The following is a 22,161-nucleotide window of genomic DNA, read 5'->3' as shown; positions in this document are numbered from 1 at the left end:
CGGGTAGCCAGCAGGTTATCCAACCGGGTGGACATGTCCACCACCTGGTCAAAGGTGAGTGTGGTGTCCCTGCAGGCCAACTCCCTACGGACGTCCTCACGCGAACTACAACGGTAGTGATCGATCAGGGCCCTGTCGTTCCATCCTGCGCTGGCTGCCAGGGTCCGAAAGTCCAATGCAAACTCCTGTGCACTCCTTGTCTCCTGCCTAAGGTGAAAAAGCCGTTCACCCGCCGCTCTACCCTCAGGTGGGTGGTCAAAAACTGCCCGGAAGCGGCGGGTGAACTCCTCGATTGGTCCAACACCGCTTCTCCTTCCCTCCATACGGCGTTGGCCCACTCCAGGGCTTTCCCTGAGAGGCAGGAGACAAAGGCGGACATGCAGTCACGGCCCAAGGGAGCCGGGTGAATGGTTGCCAGGTAAAGCTCCAGCTGGAGTAGGAACCCCTGACATCCCGAAGCCGTCCCATCATACTCCCTCGGAAGAGCGAGCCAAATCCCACTGGGACCAGGTGAAGGAGGGGTGGGTAGTGGTGCCATTGGTGGTGTAGGCGGAGGCGCTGGAGGCACTCCTCTTCTCTCCAAGCAATCCATCGTCTGCAGGACGCGATCCATGGCGGTGCCATGGCGGTGCCGAGATGCTGCTGGACGTGCTCCTCAATCCCTAATACGGGGTTGTCTGCTCCTGCTGACTCCATATCCTCATGGGTGCGGGATTCTGTCATAATGGTGGGTGTAGCTGGTGTATGCAGTCAGGCGCAGGAGAGCAGAGAATTGGGAGCAACGTAACTTTACTCAGAATAATGAATGGTGCAAGGTAAAACACTACACTTGCCCAAACACAAATACACGAACATCAACTTTTACGCACGGGCAAAAAACAGCACCCGTCGAAATAACCAGTCACCAACATTACCGAACATGACATAAACAATCCCGCACAACACCATGGGGGAAACAGAGGGTTAAATACATGAACAATAATTAGGGGAATGAAAAACAGGTGTGTAGAAACAAAGACAAAACAAATGGAAAATGAAAAGTGGATCGGCGATGGCTAGTAGACCGGCGACGCCGACCGCCGAGCGCCGCCCGAACAAGGAGAGGAACCGACTTCGGCTGAAGTCGTGACAGTCTGAGTCCATTCAGCCAGTTGGTTTCTCAGTTAATCGTACAGACAGGAATAAATATCTCTCTGGGAAGAACAAGGTTGGGGGTGTATGTTTCATGATTAATTGCTCATGGTGTTGTGATAACATACAGGAACTCCAGTCCTTTTGTTCACCCGACCTGGAATACCTCACAATCAAATAACGACCGTATTACCTCCCAAGATAATTCTCTTCGGTTACAGTCACAGCTGTGTATATTCCCCTCAAGCCGATACCACGACGGCCCTCAAAGAACTTCACTGGACTTTATGCAAACTGGAAACCACATATCTTGAGGCCGCATTTATTGTAGCTGGGGATTTTAACAAAGCAAATTTGAAGAAAACATTACCAATGTTTTATCAACACATTGACTGTAATACTCGCGCTGCTAAAACACTCGACCACTGCTACTCCAACTTCCAGGATGCCTACAAGGCCCTCCCCCGCCCTCCCTTCGGCAAATCTGATCACGACTCGATTTTGCTCCTCCCTTCCTATAGGCAGAAACTCAAACAGGAAGTACCCATGCTAAGGGCTATTCAACGCTGGTCTGACCATTCGGAATCCACACTTCAAGATTGTTTTGGTCCCGCGGACTGGGATATGTTCCGGGTAGCCTCCGAGAACAACATAGACGAACATACTGAGACAGTGACTGAGTTTATCAGGAAGTGTATAGGAGATGTTGTACCCAATGTGACTATTAAAACCTACCCTATTCAGAAACCGTGGATAGATGCAAAACTTAAAGTGCAAAACTGATCGCATCTAACCATGGCAAGGTGACTGGGAATATGGATGAATACAAACAGTGTAGTTATTCCCTCCGTAAGGGAATCAAACAGGCAAAACGGCAGTTTAGAGTCAAAGTGGAGTCGCAATTCAACGGCTCAGACCCGAGATGTATGTGGCAGGGTCTACAGACAATCACGGACTATAAAGGGAAAAGCAGCCACATGGCGGACATCGACATCGTGTTTCACGCTAAACACCTTCTTTGCCCATTTTGAGGATAATACAGTGCCACCGATGCGGCCCGCTACCAAGAACTGTGGGCTCTCCTTCTCCGTGGCCGACGTGAGTAAGACATTTAAGCGTGTTAACCCTCGCAAGGCTGCCAGCCCAGACGGCATCCCAAGCTGCGTCCTCAGAACATGCGCAGACCAGCTGGCTGGAGTGTTTATGGACATATTCAATCTCTCCCTACCCTAGTCTGTTGTCCCCACATGCTTCAAGATGTCCACCATTGTTCCTGTACCCAAGAAAGCAAAGGTAACTGAACTAAATGACAATCGCCCATAGCACTCACTTCTGTCATCATGAAGTGCTTTGAGAGACTAGTAAAGGATCATACCTGTCACCCTAGACCCACTTCAATTTGCTTACCGCCCCAACAGACCCACAGACGATGCAATCGCCATCACACTGCACACTGCCCTATCCCATCTGGACAAGAGGAAAACCTATGTAAGAATGCTGTTCATTGACTATAGCTCAGCATTCAACACCATTGTACCCTTCAAGATCATCATTAAGCTTGAGTCCCTAGGTCTGAACCCCGTCCTGTGCAGCTGGGTCCTGGACTTCCTGACGGGCCGCCCCCAGGTGGTGAAGGTAGGAACAACACCTCCACTTCGCTGATCCTCAACACTGAGGTCCCTCAAGGATATGTGCTGTACTCCCTGTTCACCCATGACTGCGTGGCCGCACACGCCTCCAACTCAATCATCAAGTTTGCAGACGACACAACAGTAGTAGGCCTGATTTCCAACAATGACGAGACAGCCTACAGGGAGGAGGTGAGGGCCCTGGGTGCCAGGCAACTACACCTCCCACAACCACAGCGCAATCCAGAGGGTGGTGCGGTCTGCCCAATGCATAATCGGGGGCAAACTACCTGCCCTCCAGGACACCTACAGCACCCGTTGTCACAGGAAGGCCAAAAAGATCATCGAGGACAACAACCACCCGAGCCACTGCCTGCCTATCATCCAGAAGGCGGGGTCAGTACAGGTGCATCAAAGCTGGGACCGAGACTAAAAAACAGCTTCTATCTCAAGGCCATCAGACCGTTAAATAGCCATTACTAGCACTTTAGAGGCTGCTGCCCTATACATAGACTTGAAATCACTGGCCACTTTAATAATTGGAACACTAGTCACTTTAATAATGTTTACATATTTTGCATTACTCATCTCATATGTATATACTGTATTCTGTCCTATTCTACTGTATCTTAGTCTATGCTGCTCTGACATTGCTCATCCAAATATTTATATGTTCTTAATTCCATTCCTTTTCTTTAGATTGTGTGTATTGTTAGATATTACTTGTTAGATATCGCTGCACTGTTGGAACTAGAAACACTAGCAATTTGCTACACCCGCAATAACATTTGCTAAACATGTGTATGCCAGCAGCATACCACCCTGCATTCCACTGCTGGCTTGCTTCTGAAGCTAAGCAGGGTTGGTCCTGGTCAGTCCCTGGATGGGAGACCAGCTGGTGTTGGAGGGCCAGTAGGAGGCACTCTTTCCTCTTTCCTCTGGTCTAAAAAAGATCCCAATTCCCCAGGACAGTGATTGGGGACACTGTCCTGTATAGGGTGCTGTCTTTCGGATAGGACATTAAACGGGTGTCCAGACTCTCTGAGGTCATTAAAGATCCAATTGCACTTATTGTAAGACTAGTGGTGTTAACCCTGGTGTCCTGGCTAAATTCCCAACCTGGCCATCATGGCCATCTAATCATCCCCAGCTTACAATTGGCTCCTCTCCCCTGAAACTATTCCCTGGCTTGTTGCTGTAAATGAGAATGTGTTCTCAGTCAACTTACCTGGAAAAATAAAAAAGTATGTGACAAATACATTTGATTAGCTTGTGTTTCTTGGCCCAAGCAAGTTTCTTATTGGTGTCCTTTTAGTAGTGGTTTCTTTGCAGCAATTTTACCACAAAGACCTGATTCAAGCAGTCTTCTCTGAACAGTTGATGTTGAGATGTGTCTGTCACTTGAACTCTGTGAAGCATTTATTTGGGCTGCAATCTGAGGTGCAGTTAACTCTAATGAACTTATCCTCTGTAGCAGAGGTAACTCTGGGTCTTCCTTTCCTGTGGCGGTCCTCATGAGAAACAGTTTCATTTTAGCGCTTGATTGTTTTTGCGACTGCACTTGAAGAAACAGTCAAAGTTCTTGAAATTTTCCGGTTTGACTCACCTTCATGTCTTAAAATAATGATGAACTCTCATTTCTCTTTGCTTATTTGAGCTGTTCTTGCCATAATATGGACTTGGTATTTTACCAAATAGGGCTATCTTCTGTATACAACCCCTACCATGTCACAACACAACTGACTGGCTCAAACGCATTAAGAAGGAAAGAAATTCCAGGCCTCCCGAGTGGCAGTGCTAGCTGTGCCACAAGAGATTCTGTGTTCGAGTCCAGGCTCTGTCACAGCCGGCCGTGACCAGGAGACCCATGGGACGGGTCACAATTGGCCCAGCGTCGTCCGGGTTAGGGGAGGGTTTGGCCAGCAGGGATGTCCTTGTCCCATCGCGCACTAGCGACTCCTGTGGCAGGCCGGGTACAGTGCACGCTGACACGGTGGCCAGGTGTACAGTGTTTCCTCCGACACATTGGTGCAGCTGGCTTCCTTGATAAGTGGGCATTGTATCAAGAAGCAGTGCGGCTTGGTTGGGTTGTGTTTCGGAGGACGTATGGCTCTCGACCTTCGCCTCTCCCTAGTCCGTACAGGAGTTGCAGTGTTGAGACTGTAACTACCAACTGGATACCATGAAATTGAGGAGAAAAAGGGGTTAAAAAAAAAAAAAATTTAAAAGAGGGAAAGAAATTCCACAAATTAACTTTTAACAAGGCACACCTGTTAATTGAAATGGATTCCAAGTGACTACCTCATGAAGCTGGTTGAGAGAATGCCAAGAGTGCACAAAGCTGTCGCCAAGGCAAGGGGTGGCTATTTGAAGAATCTAAAATATAAAATATGTTTTGATTTGTTTAACACTTTTTTGATTACTACATGATTCCATATGTGTTATTTCATAGTTTTGATATCTTCACTATTATTTTACAATGTAGAAAATAGAAACATCAAGAAAAACCCTTGAATGAGTAGGTGTGTCCAAACCTTTGACTGATACTGTATATATATTTTGTAACGTTACAGCCTTATTCTAAAATGTATTAAATACTTTTTTTCCTCAGCAGTCTACACACAATGCCCAATAATGACAAAGTGAAAACAGGTTTGTAGATTGTTTTGCAAATGTTTTAAAAATATAAAGGTGCTCAGGTTCATCCTGTTTCTATTAATCATCACAACATCATTGGAGTCCACATGTGGTAAATTGATTGGACACGATTTGGAAAGGAACAAACCAGTCTATATAAGTTCTCTGATCTGATTAAACCAAGATTGAACTCTTTGGCCTGAATGCCAAGCGTCACATCTGGAGGAAACCTGGCACTACCCCTACGATGAAGCATGGTGGTGGCAGCATCATGCTGTGGGGATGAGGCAAAGTTGAACGGAGCAAAGTACAGAGAGATCCTTGATGACAACCTGCTGCAGAGCGCTCAGGACCTCAGACTGGGGCGAAGGTTCACCTTCCGATAGAACAACGACACTAAACACACAGCCAAGACAACACAGGAGTGACTTCGGAACAAGTCTCTGAATTTCTTTGAGTGGCCTAGCCAGAGCCTGGACTTGAAACTGATCGAACATCTCTGGAGAGACCTGAAAACCTGACAGAGCTTGAAAGGATATGCAGAGAGGAATGGGAGAAACTTCCCAAATTCAGGTGTGCCAAACTTGTAGCGTCATACCCAAGAAGACTCGAGGCTGTAATCGCTGCCAAAGGTGATTCAACAAAGTACTGAGTAAAGGGTCTGAATAGTCATGTCAATGTGATATTTCTGATTTTTATTTTTAGTACATTTGCAAAGATTTCTAAAAACCTGTTTTTGCTTTGTTATTATGGGGTATTGTGTGTAGATTTATGAGTATTCTTTTTTTAAAATCAATTTTAGAATGAGGCTGTAATGTAACAAAATGTGCAAAAAGTCAAGGGGTCTGAATACTTTACGAATGCACTGTCTATATACATTTTGTATGATTTCCTCAAACTATGACCTCGATAGCATTCCCTTACAGCAGAACAGAGCCCAGTGGTGGATTCTAGCTGACTCCCTGAACCTTGGAGAACCGTGTCTTACAACAAGTATTCGTTTCCAGGGTTGTGTGTACACAGTATGTCAGCATTGTGTTCTCAGACAGGCTCTGTAGGAGTTGGGCCAGGGTTGGATTCTGGATTTGTCCAGGCTGATAGAGGTAGATTTATCTTAGAGGGAGGAGCGGTGTCTTACTATACCTTTACAATAAGCCTCCTGGCTGGCCCCATGTAGCCTGGGTTATAGCAGGGCTCTTGCCTGGATGGGAGGGAGGTGGAAGCTGGGAGCCTGACAGTGCACTGAGTTTGTATATAATTGTGGATTAGAGAAAGAATTGTGCTTTAGAGCTGATGGAAAATGATCCAGTGCCTGGCGTAAATAACACTGATTTGTCAGGCCAGATCACGGACAAGACTAACCTCTCTCTTCCGACGAGAAAATAGTTTCCAAAACAGTCATGCTATATGGGCAAAAACACTATGTAGTGTATGTAAATCTGTAGGAGTTTTTTAAATTGTCAGTGATGCTTAGAAATAAAGTGCATAGCAAAATCAACATGAATCTTTAATTGAAGTGAGTTTTAGCAGTAGAACATTGAGAACATAAACCTTTTCTATATGGCAGTCAAGTATGTAGCTCCAAGATTATCCAAGACAGTTTGTGTGTACAATGTTTTGTTTTCCAAACATCCCAGGGTCTACAGAATAATGTGGCATTGTCTTGATGTCCTAACATTTCCCTGTAGCTTTGGGCAAGCCATTGGTTAGTGTGGAGGAATTCATGGTTCATTCACTACATCAAAGTGACAAGCTTGACTAACCGCATTTGCCATGTCTCGAAGCAGAAGTCAGACTCTGTCTTTTCATGTTAGCCCCTTCCCCATACTACAGTACAGTAACATACCTTATATGATGCAATCCTCTGGCATACCAGCTAGCCCAGTGTCCCTACAGGCAGCATGTAGTGGGCGTGCTTCCTGTGTACAAACTCTGTAGACTTTATGTATCCATGCCTTACTACAGTATTAACAACAAGCAGTTTGTGTCTGGCAACCCTTGAGAATATGGCCATCAAATCATCCTGCCATCATATCTGTCTTATATCACCACTCTAAACCCAAATAAACCTGCATGGACATCACAGATGTTAAGGTTTTGAACTAGATCCCTTTACATGTATTTGGATACTGATAATATGTGTGGGCATTTCATGTATTGCTTACAGTTCATGATGAGTAATTCTCTAAATTAAGATACGTTTTTATCTTGATTTACACATAGATATCTGTCACTTTCCACAATAATGCTGAATCCACTGTCTGTATGTGGGCTGACCCTGGCTGGAAATGGTAGGGAGCTTGTGTCTGTCTCCCAGCATGCAGCATTGTCTCTGTGGTGGGAGACAGGTCCCCTGTGACCTGGTGACTGGACAGAAAGCCAGACAGGACAAACAACGCTGACGGTAGCAGTGCGGTCGGCTTCTGTCTGACCATGACGTGAACACAGAGTGTCAAACACAATCCTTAGAAACTGCTGGCTCTGCTATTTGATACTGTGCCTCAGCAGTTAACTGGTTAATACAGGTCACAGATATGAAAGCAACCCCCTTGTGGCAGTCTTTTGCGATAGAGTTTTTTCCTCTGAAAGAAGAGCCTCAAGTGAAGTCCCTGTCTTTCTCTCTCTCTCTCCTCCCTCCCTCACCCTCTCTGTCCCCTTCTCTCCCCCCTCTCTCTCTCTCTGCTGCTGTGCCCACAGGGAAACTGATATGGTTGTTTGGGCACAGAGAGCCCAGATGAACACTCACTGGCCAATTAGAGAACAGCATGGACATATTTACAGAACAGGCCCCTGGGAGCAGAGCGGGCTTCAGTTGGCCTGTTACACTGTAATACTACTGTTAAGCAGTAATACACACTGTTAAACTGTATTACTACTGTTAAACTGTAATACTACTGTTGCACTGTAATACTACTGTTACACTGTAATACTACTGTTACACTGTAATACTACTGTTACACTATAATACTACTGTTACACTGTAATACTACTGTTAAACGGTAATACACACTGTTAAACTGTAATACTACTGTTACACTGTAATACTACTGTTAAACTGTAATACTACTGTTAAACGGTAATACACACTGTTAAACTGTAATACTACTGTTAAACGGTAATACACACTGTTAAACTGTAATACTACTGTTACACTGTAATACTACTGTTAAACGGTAATACACACTGTTAAACTGTAATACTATTGTTATACTGTTAAACTGTATATCCCCAGGTGACTTCTGCATCACTCCCTCCTCCTCTGCCTCCTCCTCTTCCTTCTACTAACCCTCCGTGATTATGTATTGTCACTGTAAGACAATGTCCTAAACCAGAGGCCCACTGGGTTTTTATTTCACGCAGCTGCTGATGTTATTTGGGCTTCCTTCTTGTGGCCTACGCTGTCTGGACCACATTTTGGAGGGGAGCCGCCTCTAAATTGTAGTCTTGCTGTTTTGAACACCCTTTAACGTGCCCACTTGAGACAGGGGGATTTTAATGCGTGAGGGAGCTAATAGTTTTTTAAAAGTAGGATATTTTCAGTCGTGTTAGAGCTAGATCACCTGATCAGGTGTGTGTCATGGTTGTCCCTCTCAGCTGTGGATGATGTGATTGGAATAGTGTCTTTGCTTACTCAAGTAGTGTGCGGTAGTTCGAGTTCAGTCCCTCACCTTTCAAGAGCAACTTTTCCTCCGAACCTGGAAAAGGATAGTGGGTAACTGGGCATATTCACCTGTTCTTAATACAGCCCTCTTGATTGTTGTGGAAACCAGTGAACCAGTCTCAGACTCTGACCAAACAGTGTTCCTGTTGTGTTGTTAAGACATTAAGCGATGCAGTAATAACCAACGCAAGGTATTTACTGCACAGCTTTATGACTTACAGCTTTGAGGAAGTTATTTTGGCAGGCGGCTCTGTATATATCATCCCACGTTGATTGTTAGGAGGAAATGAAATAGTTTGGCTCGCGCTCCGTCAAGTCATCGGCCGTTTCCTTTGAGCCCGTGTGAGCTAGGTGGTTTGGCAGGACAACAAAGGCCCATCCAGAGCAAACAACAAACAAGGCTTCCACATTCAGCCGTCACCCACATGTACAGTTCCATTGGGGAAAGCCAGAACAGGACAGGGTGATCTACTGCCAGCATGTCAGCTCCCGAGTGGCGCAACGGTCTAAGGCACTGCATCTCAGCACTAGAGGTGTCACTACAGACCCTGGTTCGATCCCGGGCTTTATCACAGCCGGCCGTGATCGGAAGTCACATAGGGCGGTGCACAATTGGCCCAGCGGTGTCTGGGTTAGTGGAGGGTTTGACTGGGGTAAAATAAGAATTTGTTCTTAACTGACTTGCCTAGTTAAATAAATAAAAAATAAAATGTCCCATCTAGCTAGTGGGCCGTACACTCAATATTTTGGGTGGTTGGCCCAGTACCTGTGGCTACAACAGAGATGCCCCAGTATCTGTGGCTTCAACATATTATGTGTTATCTCCTCTAATATTTTCAGAGTAACAGATTCAACACCCTACTCCCATTCAAAAGTCTTTGGACAAAACTATATTTCCATCATTTGTCTATTGAATGTGTTGATGAAGATTTATAATACATTTCTTATTGTTGCCCCCAGAAAATGGTGTTAAAGCCCCTTTAAAGACTATTACTTGGCTTTACTGATAATGAAACATGATCTCTGTTTCCATTTTGAATGCAGACCAAGCTCATTTAAAGTGATTGCCAGTTCTCTTTAATAGCCATCTGGTTGGGATGTTTTGGAGGAGATTCACACACTTCTTTTCCCTCAAATGTTTCCCCTCGGCAGGCTTTGGTTAACTAACTTAGGAAAGTGTTGGAAACGTGATACCCACTCTCACATGTCATTAATTAATGTGCTACATTTGCTGTTTGGGCACGCTAGTTATTGTTTTATACCTTAGCCCAATGATGAAGCTCCGACAATAAAAAACAAATGCCAATTTCACACAGTACACCATAGGACACAGTCTACTCTTTCTCACACTTTCTCTCCTCCACCCACCCCAGGCCAAACGCTTTTTTAATCCATTCCTGCTGAGAAATGTTCAATATTGAACGTTTCCTGCTTTCTCTCTCCCCCAGCGTGTGAAAAGGACGTGCAGAAGGTGTGTGCTAACTCCTCTGAGGAGAACCTCCAGCCCTTCAAGGAGAAAATGGAGGCCTTCGTCTTGACCGGTGAGTAAAACAAACCAGAACCGAAGAGAGGAGGAGACAAGGCCCCATGTGTTGACTACCAGGGGGTGCTATGTGTTGTTTTAGTAGATGTTTCTCCAGCAGACTCAGGGGGTTGAAAACATTGCGTGTCACCTAATACAGGCAGCCAGGCCGCGCAGCGAAGGCTGTTTGATCCCCAGTGAGAGAGCTAATAAAGCCAGGGGCCAGAGAGGCTACATTAGTTCTGGCCTGATTGGGTGTTTAGATGTGTTTACTCTCCCCTTGGCCTCCACAGGCCACTTCTTCTCTACCGATTGTAATGACAGCTCTTGGAAATGAGGATCCTTGAATGTTTGATATCACTCACTGCACCTGAGGCAAGCAGAGGCCTGTGTCAGAGCCCATCCGCTGGACTGAGTGATGAGACGACCTTGCCCCTCCTCCTCCCTCCAAACCATGCTCTGTGACACACTCCCAAGTTCTACCAGTAGATAGTGATGATATATTCACTCCCTCTGTCATGTCTCTAAGCCAGCCTGTCACTTCTCTGAATGGAGAATGAACCCACTGTTCTCCAGAGATGAAACATTCTCCACATAGATGATTTATTGCTGAGGAGAATGTCAAGTAAAGAAACCAAACTCAGAGAGAAACTAGAGGTCCTGTTTTCCTTCCTCCAAAACACTGAGAGGAACCATTAAAGCCCAAAGCTGTAATTTATCTTTTCTATATATTTTTTGTGCCCTGTCCGGCGGTTAGTTGGGTGATGGTGGAGCCCAGGCCCAGCATCAGTTAGAGGGGGCTGCCCTTCTGACAGCACAGGGACAGGAGTCTAAAGCCTAACCCTGCAGAGAGGATCACATTGCCCTTAACATGCTGCCTGTACTCATGACTGCTATAAAGCTGGCAGGACATCCCTGGCTGAGGCCTCGTAAAGGCTGGCTGTACTCAGTGGGACATTTTGGGGACCACCGTGGCAGCCAGGGACACACTACACCGAGACAGAGACACTCTGATCCCCCTCCACCTCTCCCCCTACACTAGGCATCTTGACCCCGGAGCCTTCCCTCCCCACAGCCCCCTCCAGTGCCCTGCAAAGCCAGTCCGTCAGCTAGTAAAGCTGCTTCCATAGAAAGCATAAAGCTTATCTACTTCCATCATGCAGAAATGGGCTCCTGTAAGGTTTCTGTGGTATGCAGCATGAGGAAGCACAGATGTCATAGTGTTCCAATAGAGAAAGTGACATCCATCTCGGAGTGTTCCTCCGTTGGCCAAGAGGTTCAACTGTGATTACTATTGATCATGGGAATGTGAAAGGGAGAGGAAAGGAGTTTACAGAGACGCGCTGTAATCCCTGATTTACTGGAAATGACTGTGTAAATATTCCCAGGAGTTATTGTTCACATAGCAGCAACACATCCGCTCCTAACATGCATTACAATGTGGCATGCAGACAGAGGGAGAGATGCCTTGTCAGGCTTATACAGAGCAGGTACCAGGCTCGTGTCACTAAAGCAACATAATGCACACAGAACCTCTTCCTCATTTGAATGAGTGCCTACTAGGACTCTGCATTTTGTCCCAAACAGTATGTAGTGGTGCTTCTGGCAATGTTCTCATATTATTGGATACAGTTCATTGGCTTTAAACGATCAAGCTATCATCACTCTCGCTGTGGGTAAACATCAACCAAACAGACTGCAACTCAAGCATCTTGGCAAGCCAACAACCACCTGCATGCAATTTCGCCACCTTCACCAATGTTACACAGGCAAGGCGAGGGCCTTCCCACATTTCTGCATACCACAAAGAGCCACAAAGAGCAGGCTATTAACAAAAACACTGCCTCAGGTCTATGGCCCTCTATAGGTCTGGTAGGGCATCGGAGTTGGCTTAAAGGGAAGCCACCTCTCTCTCCCTTGCCAACATCTTCAACAAACTCTTATCTCTCCAAAGTACTAGTGACAGACAAAAGTGTCACAAGGCGATCTACGTTTTTCTCCATTGAAGAGCAAATTTCACACATTACTTGCGGCAGACAGAGAATATTGGGAAACAATAGGGTCTTTCTATAAAATATGTAAATGAGTTGTCTCACAGAGAGATTGCATCCACATGTCGGGAGGTAGAGAGTGAGAACTGAGGCAGGGAAGTGTTTTCAGCATAGAGATGTTTCGAGTACTGTATTCATTGCGAACAGTGTCTGCCTTGGTATCCTTGTCTCCTAGTTACATATTGCAAACGGAAATGTATTATAGACTGTTTATTCCCTTTAACATTCCAGTGTCTCAAACATGTAGTCTTGGTCAATATCACAGAATATTTGAAAGGTCTTTAAACCATTGTCGTTGCCACTGGCTACAAAATGGTATTGGTTTACAAAAAAACATCTTGAACGTAAACTTTCCAGTGGGAAACTTATAATCCGTTCTTAATAAACAGAGCTCCTCCAGCAATTGCACTTACTTGTGAAGCGGCAAGGTATAGTGCCAGAGACATGTCCATTCCATTATTCATCTCCTGGGGATGGTTCCATGACTTCAATACACAGAACAAAGCAACAGTTATCACACAAAAGGGTTGGGAAGGCTCTCAGGATATTTCATTGACCATGGAAACAATATTAGTGTTGTCCAGGCGTGCGTGCGTGCTGGTGTGCTTGTGGTACCAATGTCGTCATTGGTATTGATGGACAGCTATAACCATAACCAAGCATGTGTAGGAAGGGAGCCAGTATGAATTATCTCATACATACTGTATACTTTTTTAATGGAGGAGGGACAGTCTGTTTGTCATAGTGCACTCCATGCTTGCTCCTGTGCGAGGCAGGGGAGCAGAGCAGCTCATGTGACCGTGTCTGTGGAGCGCTGACCCAGAACTGCCTGGGAGGCTGTGTGGAGGCTGTGTGGAGGCTGTGGGGGCCGGCAGGCTGCTCCCTCTCAGCAGGGCCCACAGCTGAACCCCAATGCCCTAGGCCCTGCCTCGCAAACCTGCTTGTGATCTCACAACACTCCTACAACGCTCCGACAACGCTCCTACAGCTCCAACTCATTGAGCCTTTGTCTTGTAAGGCATTACTCAGCCATTACCCGTGACCACCTCTGCTTCCTTTCTGTACATACAGTACTGCTCCCCCTCTCATTATATATTTTTTGGTAGAATGCTGAAATGTTGAGTCCCTAACTTTCAGCAGCACTCAGTTAGCCTATTTATGCAATGCTTCAGCAGTTTGGGATCAAGTATTTTCCCTTTCCTTCAGAACTGTTTATTAGCGTTGAAATAATGTTTTGTTAGTTTCTACAAAAACAATGAACCAAACCCACCTTTCTGTTTTCACTTTAATAGAAACTCTTTGAATCCTTCAGGGACATTTTGAGTAGTGAATACACACCATGACTAATTTAAAACAAATTTTCCCACTTGAATCTTTAGTTCTGTCATGTTTTATTTGTCTAGTGTTCTATGGCCTTTTATGTGTTGTTCAATAAGCTCTCTTTGTTGTCAATCAATCAGAACCCAGTTACTAATATTCAACTCAAATAACTATGTGTTGAGTGGAAAGTGTCTGTTTAACATGGCATGCCATGTAGTCCTTTAATGGCTGAGTTCTCCTCCTGGGTTGGACTCACTCTGTGAGGTGTTTTCCTTTATGTTTACTGCTGAGACGTATTTTACTCAACATATAATAAATGCCATACAAAAACAGAGCCCACAATAGCGGACCTAGCTACATAGAAACAATCACTCACAAACAAACATTGGGGAACAGAGGGTTAAATAATGAACAGGTAATTGAGGGATTGAAACCAGGTGTGTAAGACAAAGACAAAACAAATGGAAAATGAAAATTGGATCGGCGATGGCTAGAAGGCCGGTGACGTCGACCGCCGAACGCCGCCCGAACAAGGAGAGGGACCGACTTCGGCGGAAGTCGTGACAAGGACAACAATATGAAAACCAGCACAGCTTAACAAAGTTCAAAGATTAGGGCTGGCAAGGAGCAAGGTATATTTATCGTTTCTGAGAACAAGAGATTTATCGACACACACACAGAAACTTTCACACGTACACGTTACAGCTCCTTTTGATGTTTGATTGAGTATGTATGGAAATGGCATACACACATCAAAACATTTTTATAGCACGGAGCTGTAGTCACTGATGCAGTAAAGATTGTGTATTTTTTCCCAGAGAGGTTCCAGGTCCTTAACACAGCTTATATATGTAGTTTCCTAGCACTTTGTTATCAGACTGCTTGGTAAACCAGTGGTTTGGAAAAGTGTGTCAGAGTTTTAAAGGCCTAATTTATTGTCCTTCTCAGCATGAGCGTCTCATAACTTTCTAGTTAGCCACAACTGGTTTCATGTTTACACAGGGAGCGGAGGAAGAGAAACTTCACACATCCTCTTTCTTTCTCTCTCTCGCTCTCTCTCTGTGGGCCGCTCTCTCTCAGAGCGCCGGCCGGCCTGGTGCCACCTCTACACAGAGCCGCACCAGAGAGGACCTCAGGCGCCAGCCTGAACCCCCCGCTGGGCCTAACGCCATTGGTCATGGCTCTCCCCCCTCCTCCCCAATCCCAGCCATGGCCACCCCTTCCCTTCATTAGGTTTACTTCAGACAATCAGCCTGCTTATGTAAAAAAAAAAGCTAAGCAAAAGGGGTGGTAGCAGCTTAAGCTCACCCTCTCCCAAAAGACCCCCAAACCTGCCTTTGAACAATTTTTGGGAGACTTCCCCCTCTTAAATCTTCAAGTGGGAAAGGTCCCCCATCATTGTAAAAAGGATGAATCTGGAAAATGCAATAAATCTGAGATCACAGGCACTCTCTGGCCCTAGATAAATTCTTGCACCTCGCCCTGGCCCGCCGCACACATCTGCCTTGCATTTAGACACTTTTACATGGCAGGAGTCCACAGGAGCCTCCAGTTCCCAAGCCTCATACACTCACTCCTCAGCCCTGCGCTGTGCAGCCTGTGCCTCTGCTACGCACCTCTGCCCCTCTCCCCTCCTCAACACACAGTCCACACATAGACCTCTCCTTACACCCCCACCCCAGACACCACCACCTCACACTCCTCATCAACACACAGTCCACACATAGACCTCTCCTTACACCCCCATCCCAGACACCACCACCTCACACTCCTCATCAACACACAGTCCACACTTAGACCTCTCCTTACACCCCCACCCCAGACACCACCACCTCACACTCCTCATCAACACACTCACACACAAACATCTCACCTCGGTGAAATCCATGGGCACCTCTACCCCATGCTCCACCACCTTAGACATGTCATGCTAATGACCCTCCACCCTGACACTCCTCCTGGGAGAGGATAGGTCTGTACCCACAGGACCCCCATCTGTACAAGCGGAACTGCATGGAGTGTCATTGGTGTACCTCAGCTTACCTCCATTTGGAAATATCTATTCCCACTACTGTATGTACTGTGACCTCCAAGCCTCCCATACTGCCTCACACATAGGTCTGTTTATTCCATGTGTATTCATCTAATCCATGCTGTTGTTTTGTCTTTTCCAGTTCAAAAGGACCACACTGCTGAGGACGACCGGCTCAAAGCTGCACAGAAAAGGTATGAATCGTCTCTGTCCGTTCTAATATAACACAACACGATTAACCTAGAGGTCATAGACCAAACAACATGTCATATCTGTATGACAGAGGAGCTCTTTATTTCCTGACTTGGCTGTTTGCATACCTCTGTAATACCTTCTGACGTACAGAAGGGAACTCAGCCAAGTATAATGGATGGTGGATGTCATGTCGCCATTCAGGCTCTTCTGTCATTTAGCACATTTCAGTCATTTATCTAGAGCAACTTACGAATACATTTTCATAGTTTTGTTTTGTATTGGTCTCCTGTGGGAATTGAACCCATAACCTTGGTGTTGAAAGTGCCATGCTCTACCAACTGAGCCAAACAGGACCAATAGAATTTCCAGGTCATAACCTGGCACAATGTAGACTAGCCCCGAGATAGGGAAGGGCTGTCTGGGGGGCTGTCTATGGAGACAGACACAGACAGTACACTTACATGTTCACACACACTCACCAAACTCACATACACTGTGCTGACGCCGATAACCCGCCATGCTTACATACACACGCTGTGCTCACTCCACTCTAGTTGTTATCAGGCCTTATCTTCCGTGTTTGGTACTGCAAACACAGTCACTGTAAGAAGGCCAACCTTATTTATGGAGAAATGGTCAACTGGCAGACGTTTAACTAGTGTCAGAGAAAAAACATATCTGGAAAATGTCATATTGGAAAAACACATTAGAAAGAACAAACAAAGCAAATAGATTATTTTTCCTTGTTTAGATAGAGACCAGAATTGTTTGCTTTAAATCGTAACTCTCCAGATTCCAAAATAAATCATGAAAAGCACATGAAGGAGAAACCAAAGGACGCTTGACACTGGAAAATGGAAACTATAAACTGTAAGATGTTGATTGCTTTTGACAATACTACAACTCAGCCAATGTTTCCAAACACCCCTGTTTCATGTTTCCATTTCAAGCCAAGAGAAGCACTCAGATTGGCAATGCATGGGTCTCTCCATCTCTCTCTCTGTGTCTCTCACTCCATCTCTCTCTCACTCCCTCTGCCTTCTTTCTCTGTCTCTCTCTTTCCTCTCTTCCTCTCGCTCCTTCTCCCGGTGGTATTATGATATCTCTCTATGTGGCTGTGTGACTGACACCAGTGTAATGAAGGTCTTGAACTTGGGGATATTGATCAAAAGGGTCCCACGGCTGACAGCCCCTAGCCTTTAATGAAGTTTGCCTTTAATTTCATCCAAACAGGCCGGGGCTGCCTGCCGCTGGGGGGGGGCCCTCTCAGGTTCCCAGGGACGCACCTCATAAAAGTGACACGCTGGTGATGAATATGGGCGGTGGGCCGTGGTGTGGTGTGTGTGTGTGTGCTGTAGTGTGTGTGTACCGTTTGTTCTGTGGGGCGTGGGTGGGCCCTGGCCCTCACATCTGTCCTGGATGAGGCATCTACCCCACCGACACAGCCACACATTAGGGCCCCGTGTTAATAAGGCTCATAGACATCACATCATCACTGCCAGCTACTGAAACACAGGGTCAACCCCTTAAGGAACGGGAATGAATTTGTCTGTTATGGCCTGAAGCCAACCATCATCATAGGAAGGACCAGTTGCTATGACATTTGGGTTGTAGAGAAATTACATGAATTTTATCAATTGGTTGGCAAAATTACTTTATGGAAAGCTGACATGATACACAGTTTATGACAGTTTCAGAGATTTAATGTGAGTTTCTTGCTCAATATCCTGGGTACCTTATGCAGTGAGCAATGAGGTCCTTTCCTGAACATGCAATCCTAATTAGTTTCTTTTATGTTTCAGTTTCCCTGAGGTTTCCTGATACGTCCACAGTTAATGGACCATTAAGTTTCTCCTCCCTCATCATGCTCAATTTCATATGAAACGACTGCAGCGTGTGCTGCTTACATACGTATGTGGTTAAAGGGTTGTTAGCTGGAGGGATATTTGAACTGTCACAACTTCTATTATACATTATCCATTGTCTATTGAAGATGTCTCGTCGCTGTTAAAGAAACATATTTTGTAACAGCTGACCACAGCAGTGTTTCCCTTTCTAATCTGTTGTTGTCTGGTATGTTATCTTAGCAGTCCAAATATCCATGTGATATTCCCTGTTGCCCAGGCTTTTAGCCGTCAGTGAGGAATGCTGAACATAGGTACAGTAATAAACGGTCTCACGGCAGGTGCGTCATAGCCCTCCAGAAGTGTGTGGTATGTGCTTGTAGGACTCAGTGTGTATATGTGTGTGTGTGCGTGTGCGTGTGTGTGTTTGTGCATCTTTGTGTGTGTGTGTGTTGTGTCTTTGTGTGAGTGTGTGAGTGTGTGAGTGTGTGTGTGTGTGTGTGTGTGTGTGTGTGTGTGTGTGTGTGTGTGTGTGTGTGTGTGTGTGTGTGTGTGTGTGTGTGTGTGTGTGTGTGTGTGTGTGTGTGTGTGTGTGTGTGTGCGGGTTGTCTTTATGTGTGTGTGTGTGTGTGGTGTCTTTGTGTCTGTGTGTGTGTGTGTGTGTGTGTGTGTGTGCGTGTGTGTGTGTGTGTGTGTGTGACAGAGAGAGTAAGAAAAAGAGCTAAGCTCACCACACTACAGACTGTGTGATTTGTGTGAGCTCTGACACCTGACCCAGGGTCAGAGAAGGAGCCAATACAAAAGGGGCCTAGTTAATCACGCTGGGCCGTGCTGGTCGGGTCTACAAAGGCCTACAGAATGGATGTCAATTTGGTATGTTCTGTTCCTCCTGGGTTCCACTGGCCTGGCCTGGCCTAGTCTGGTTGTGGAACGAGTCAAGACGAGGATGATCTACTGCACCATCTTCCCCAGCGCTGGAGCGTCGGAGGAGCACATGACGGATATCTGGGGAACGGGAAGCGGCTAGTCTGTGGGAGCAGCCGTCTGCCGCGCACATTGCCCCATCCCCCAACACTCCCCTCCCAACATGTCTTACATTAGCGTCGCAACAGCCACCTACCATCTGGAAGTCAAAACCTCTGTGTCAGTCTGGGAGCATCTTCTGAATCATTGTGCCTCTATATCAAGCGCTTGACAGGCTGGGCAAAACATTTTTTTTCAATGTTTGGGTTAGAGAAAGCCCCAGAGGAGCAGGCTGCTTTTTAAACCCTGTGAGCACTGCTGTGAGCCTTGTGGAGAGTTTAGATTTGGTTACAATTGAATTAGTCTGAGGATCTGCCATACAAGGGCCGTGGATTCTCTTCTCGTTAAGGCTGAGAATCTTGAATGAGAATCTTGAATATATTCATGTCTTGGTCATCTGATGTGTCCACAAGCTGTAGTCTCTGCTATTACTGGATTTGATGTCTCAGATAGCAAGCTGGATGAACGTTATCAATGTGTGTGTACAATACAATACAACTTTATTAATCCCCAAGGGGCAATTCATTCGCGCGCACCTGTGTGTGTGTGTGTGTGTGTGTGTGTGTGTGTGTGTGTGTGTGTGTGTGTGTGTGTGTGTGTGTGTGTGTGTGTGTGTGTGTGTGTGTGTGTGTGTGTGTGTGTGTGTGTGTGTGTGTGTGTGTGTGTGTGTGTGTACGCGTGCAGGGGGTTTTGGCACTGTTCCCCTCCAGGCTGTAGTAGAGGTCAATGTGATAATGGAGCCTCTGCTACCGGCTGTCCCCTGTGACCCAGTGAGATGTTCTCTCACTGCCCATCTCTCTCTTCGCTCTCTCTTCTTCCCTCTGTTTCTCCCACACAGCTTCCTGGACATGGTGAGCTACTTTGGGCTCAAGCCAAAGTCTGGGGAGAAGGAGGTGGCCCCTGGTTACGTCTTCATGCTCTGGTACGAGTTCTGCAGCGACTTTAAGAACACTTGGAAGCGGGAGAGTAAGAACATCTCCAAGGAGAGGTGAGTGGAAGAAACCATGTCTGCATCACCATTCGTCAGCACTCATATCAAATCACACAGCTAATGACGAAAGGGAAAGTTCTAGAGCTCTTTGCCAACTATCTTTTTCTAGAAACCTGAGTGTTCTTTTTTTGATTACACTAAAGGGGGATATGTTATGACTGGGCCAAAGTTCAGTCTTCACACATTAAATCTGTTGACCAGAATCCTTTAGTCACTCTTGTCTTACCCATCTTTAACACATAACTGATTGTTGGTGTCCCTCACATTTCTGTGTGATACAAAACACCCTGAATGTAGAATTATGAATTCTATAAACAGTGTGGAGTGGAGCTGTTTTTACCAGTTATTAAAGCACAGGGGCGTCAAAGAGAAGGTAGGCAGGCCGGGCCCAGGGCCTGGTACAATGTCAAAGACTGGGACTGGATTTACGATGTTTCATCTGACCCGAGGCGTGGTGTCGGGGGGAGTCCCACTGCGGGACAGCAGTTCTCCTGGAGGCCTCTGGCTTTACTAGCAGGGGACAGGGGCCTGTTAAAGACTGTGTGTTCTGAGAGGACTGTTAAACATTGTCATGGTTTGACCAGTCCACAGGGCTGCAGGTTTATTGCACATGGAGAGATGCAGCACTGGCCTAACCTGTGCCAAGTATCTGGTAAGGGCTGCTGGAAGGGACAGTGAGGGGCCAGACATGCGTTAGGCTATTTTGGCATCACGGCACTAAGCTCTTAGGGGCCAATTCCAACTTAGGAATTTACGTATTTCCTACACACTACTCGGTATTTGGTATTCAGACTTACCTTATTCAGTCACGTAACAAACTCTGCAGGTATGGCTACCTTGCACGCTCTGATTAAATTTCATTCAACCTCTGAAAACCAACAGATTTTCTCGTGGAGTTTTCATTCAAGGGTTTTCAGTACATTTATCTTAAGCCATCCCTTTAAATACTGTGTACCTTTTAGTTAGAATGTTGTCGACAGACTCACTCGACTATATCGAGAGAACGGGTTCAGAATATTAGGGATCAATAAAAGAACGACATTTAAATATCTACATATTCGTCTCCGTTTCAGCACCAATTGGTAGATTTGAAAATGCTCTGATCTTGTGGATTATTTAGGTTTAGGAAAGTATTTATGAATCACAAAAAAACGGTTTGGAGAACCTTTACATATGAACGAAAGAAAACGGGGGTTTGATTCATTCAGAAAATTGCCACAATCTTCAACCCATGGTAATGTTGGAAGATTAGTGTACATAGAATTATTATTATAGTGAGAATAGTATACAATAGTAGGCTATACCCTCATCTATTACCTGCACTAACCATGGAACTGTGTGACGACACGGCCAAGTATTGCGCCCTTTATCAGGATCAAACTGTCACAACTTGGTCTGCTCGCCGCTCCGTAACGATTTAATTAGCCTACATGTCTTTTTTTTATATTATCAACTGTTACTAATGATCGTCAGCAACAACCACATGACCATGACTGCGTTTACAGAGAAAGCAAATGAAGGTAAACAAAACAATCTAATTAAATGGAATGATAATGTAGGCTATACCAACTGAAGGGAACTAACAGTAAATTACCAGTTGAATGTGTGGTTATTAGGCTTACTGACGGTCGATACTGATAGTGGCTAATATTTAACATGATAGAAATAGGAAACAGATAAACTCGGGGTAGCCACAGCATTTCATAAACTTTACTGCGGGAAAGTTGATATGCTTCAGTTTTCTGCCATATGACTGGTTTCACATTTGTCTCCAGGTTATAACATAAAATAGATCTAAAACAAGTGTCCTTTATATTTACAGTTCCTGTAGCGTGTGCACTGAGAGTCGGGATGCAAGTTCAGGGAGTGAGTGTTTTAATAAAATAAACGGAACATAATACTAAACAAGAAACACGAACAACGCACAGACATGAAACTGAAACAGAAACAATGACGCCTGGGGAAGGAACCAAAGGGAGTGACATATAGAGGGCAGGTAATCAAGGAGGTGATGGAGTCCAGGTGAGTGTCATTATGCGCTGATGCGTGTAACGATGGTGACAGGAGTGTGCCATAACGAGCAGCCTGGTGACCTAGAGGCCGGAGAGGGAGCACACGTGACAGTA

General features: G+C 45.6%; 1 protein-coding gene across 2 annotated transcripts in view; it reads left to right on the top strand.

Moving 5' to 3' along the window:
• The window catches only part of LOC106610840 (formin), a 104,352-nt gene that overhangs the window by 60,650 nt on the left and 21,541 nt on the right, over positions 1 to 22,161 (top strand). For both annotated transcript variants that reach the window (XM_014210460.3, XM_014210458.3), the window contains 3 exons: positions 10,506 to 10,598; positions 16,125 to 16,176; positions 19,883 to 20,032. In XM_014210460.3, the coding sequence (XP_014065935.3) occupies positions 10,506 to 10,598; positions 16,125 to 16,176; positions 19,883 to 20,032 (295 nt within the window). The remainder of the gene's footprint in view (positions 1 to 10,505; positions 10,599 to 16,124; positions 16,177 to 19,882; positions 20,033 to 22,161) is intronic.

This window comes from Salmo salar, chromosome 09 (assembly GCF_965601325.2).
Source record: "Salmo salar chromosome 09, fSalSal1, whole genome shotgun sequence".
Taxonomy (NCBI): domain Eukaryota; kingdom Metazoa; phylum Chordata; class Actinopteri; order Salmoniformes; family Salmonidae; genus Salmo; species Salmo salar.
The sequence above is the reverse complement of the archived record's forward strand: the minus strand, read 5'-3'. Positions and strand labels throughout refer to the sequence as shown.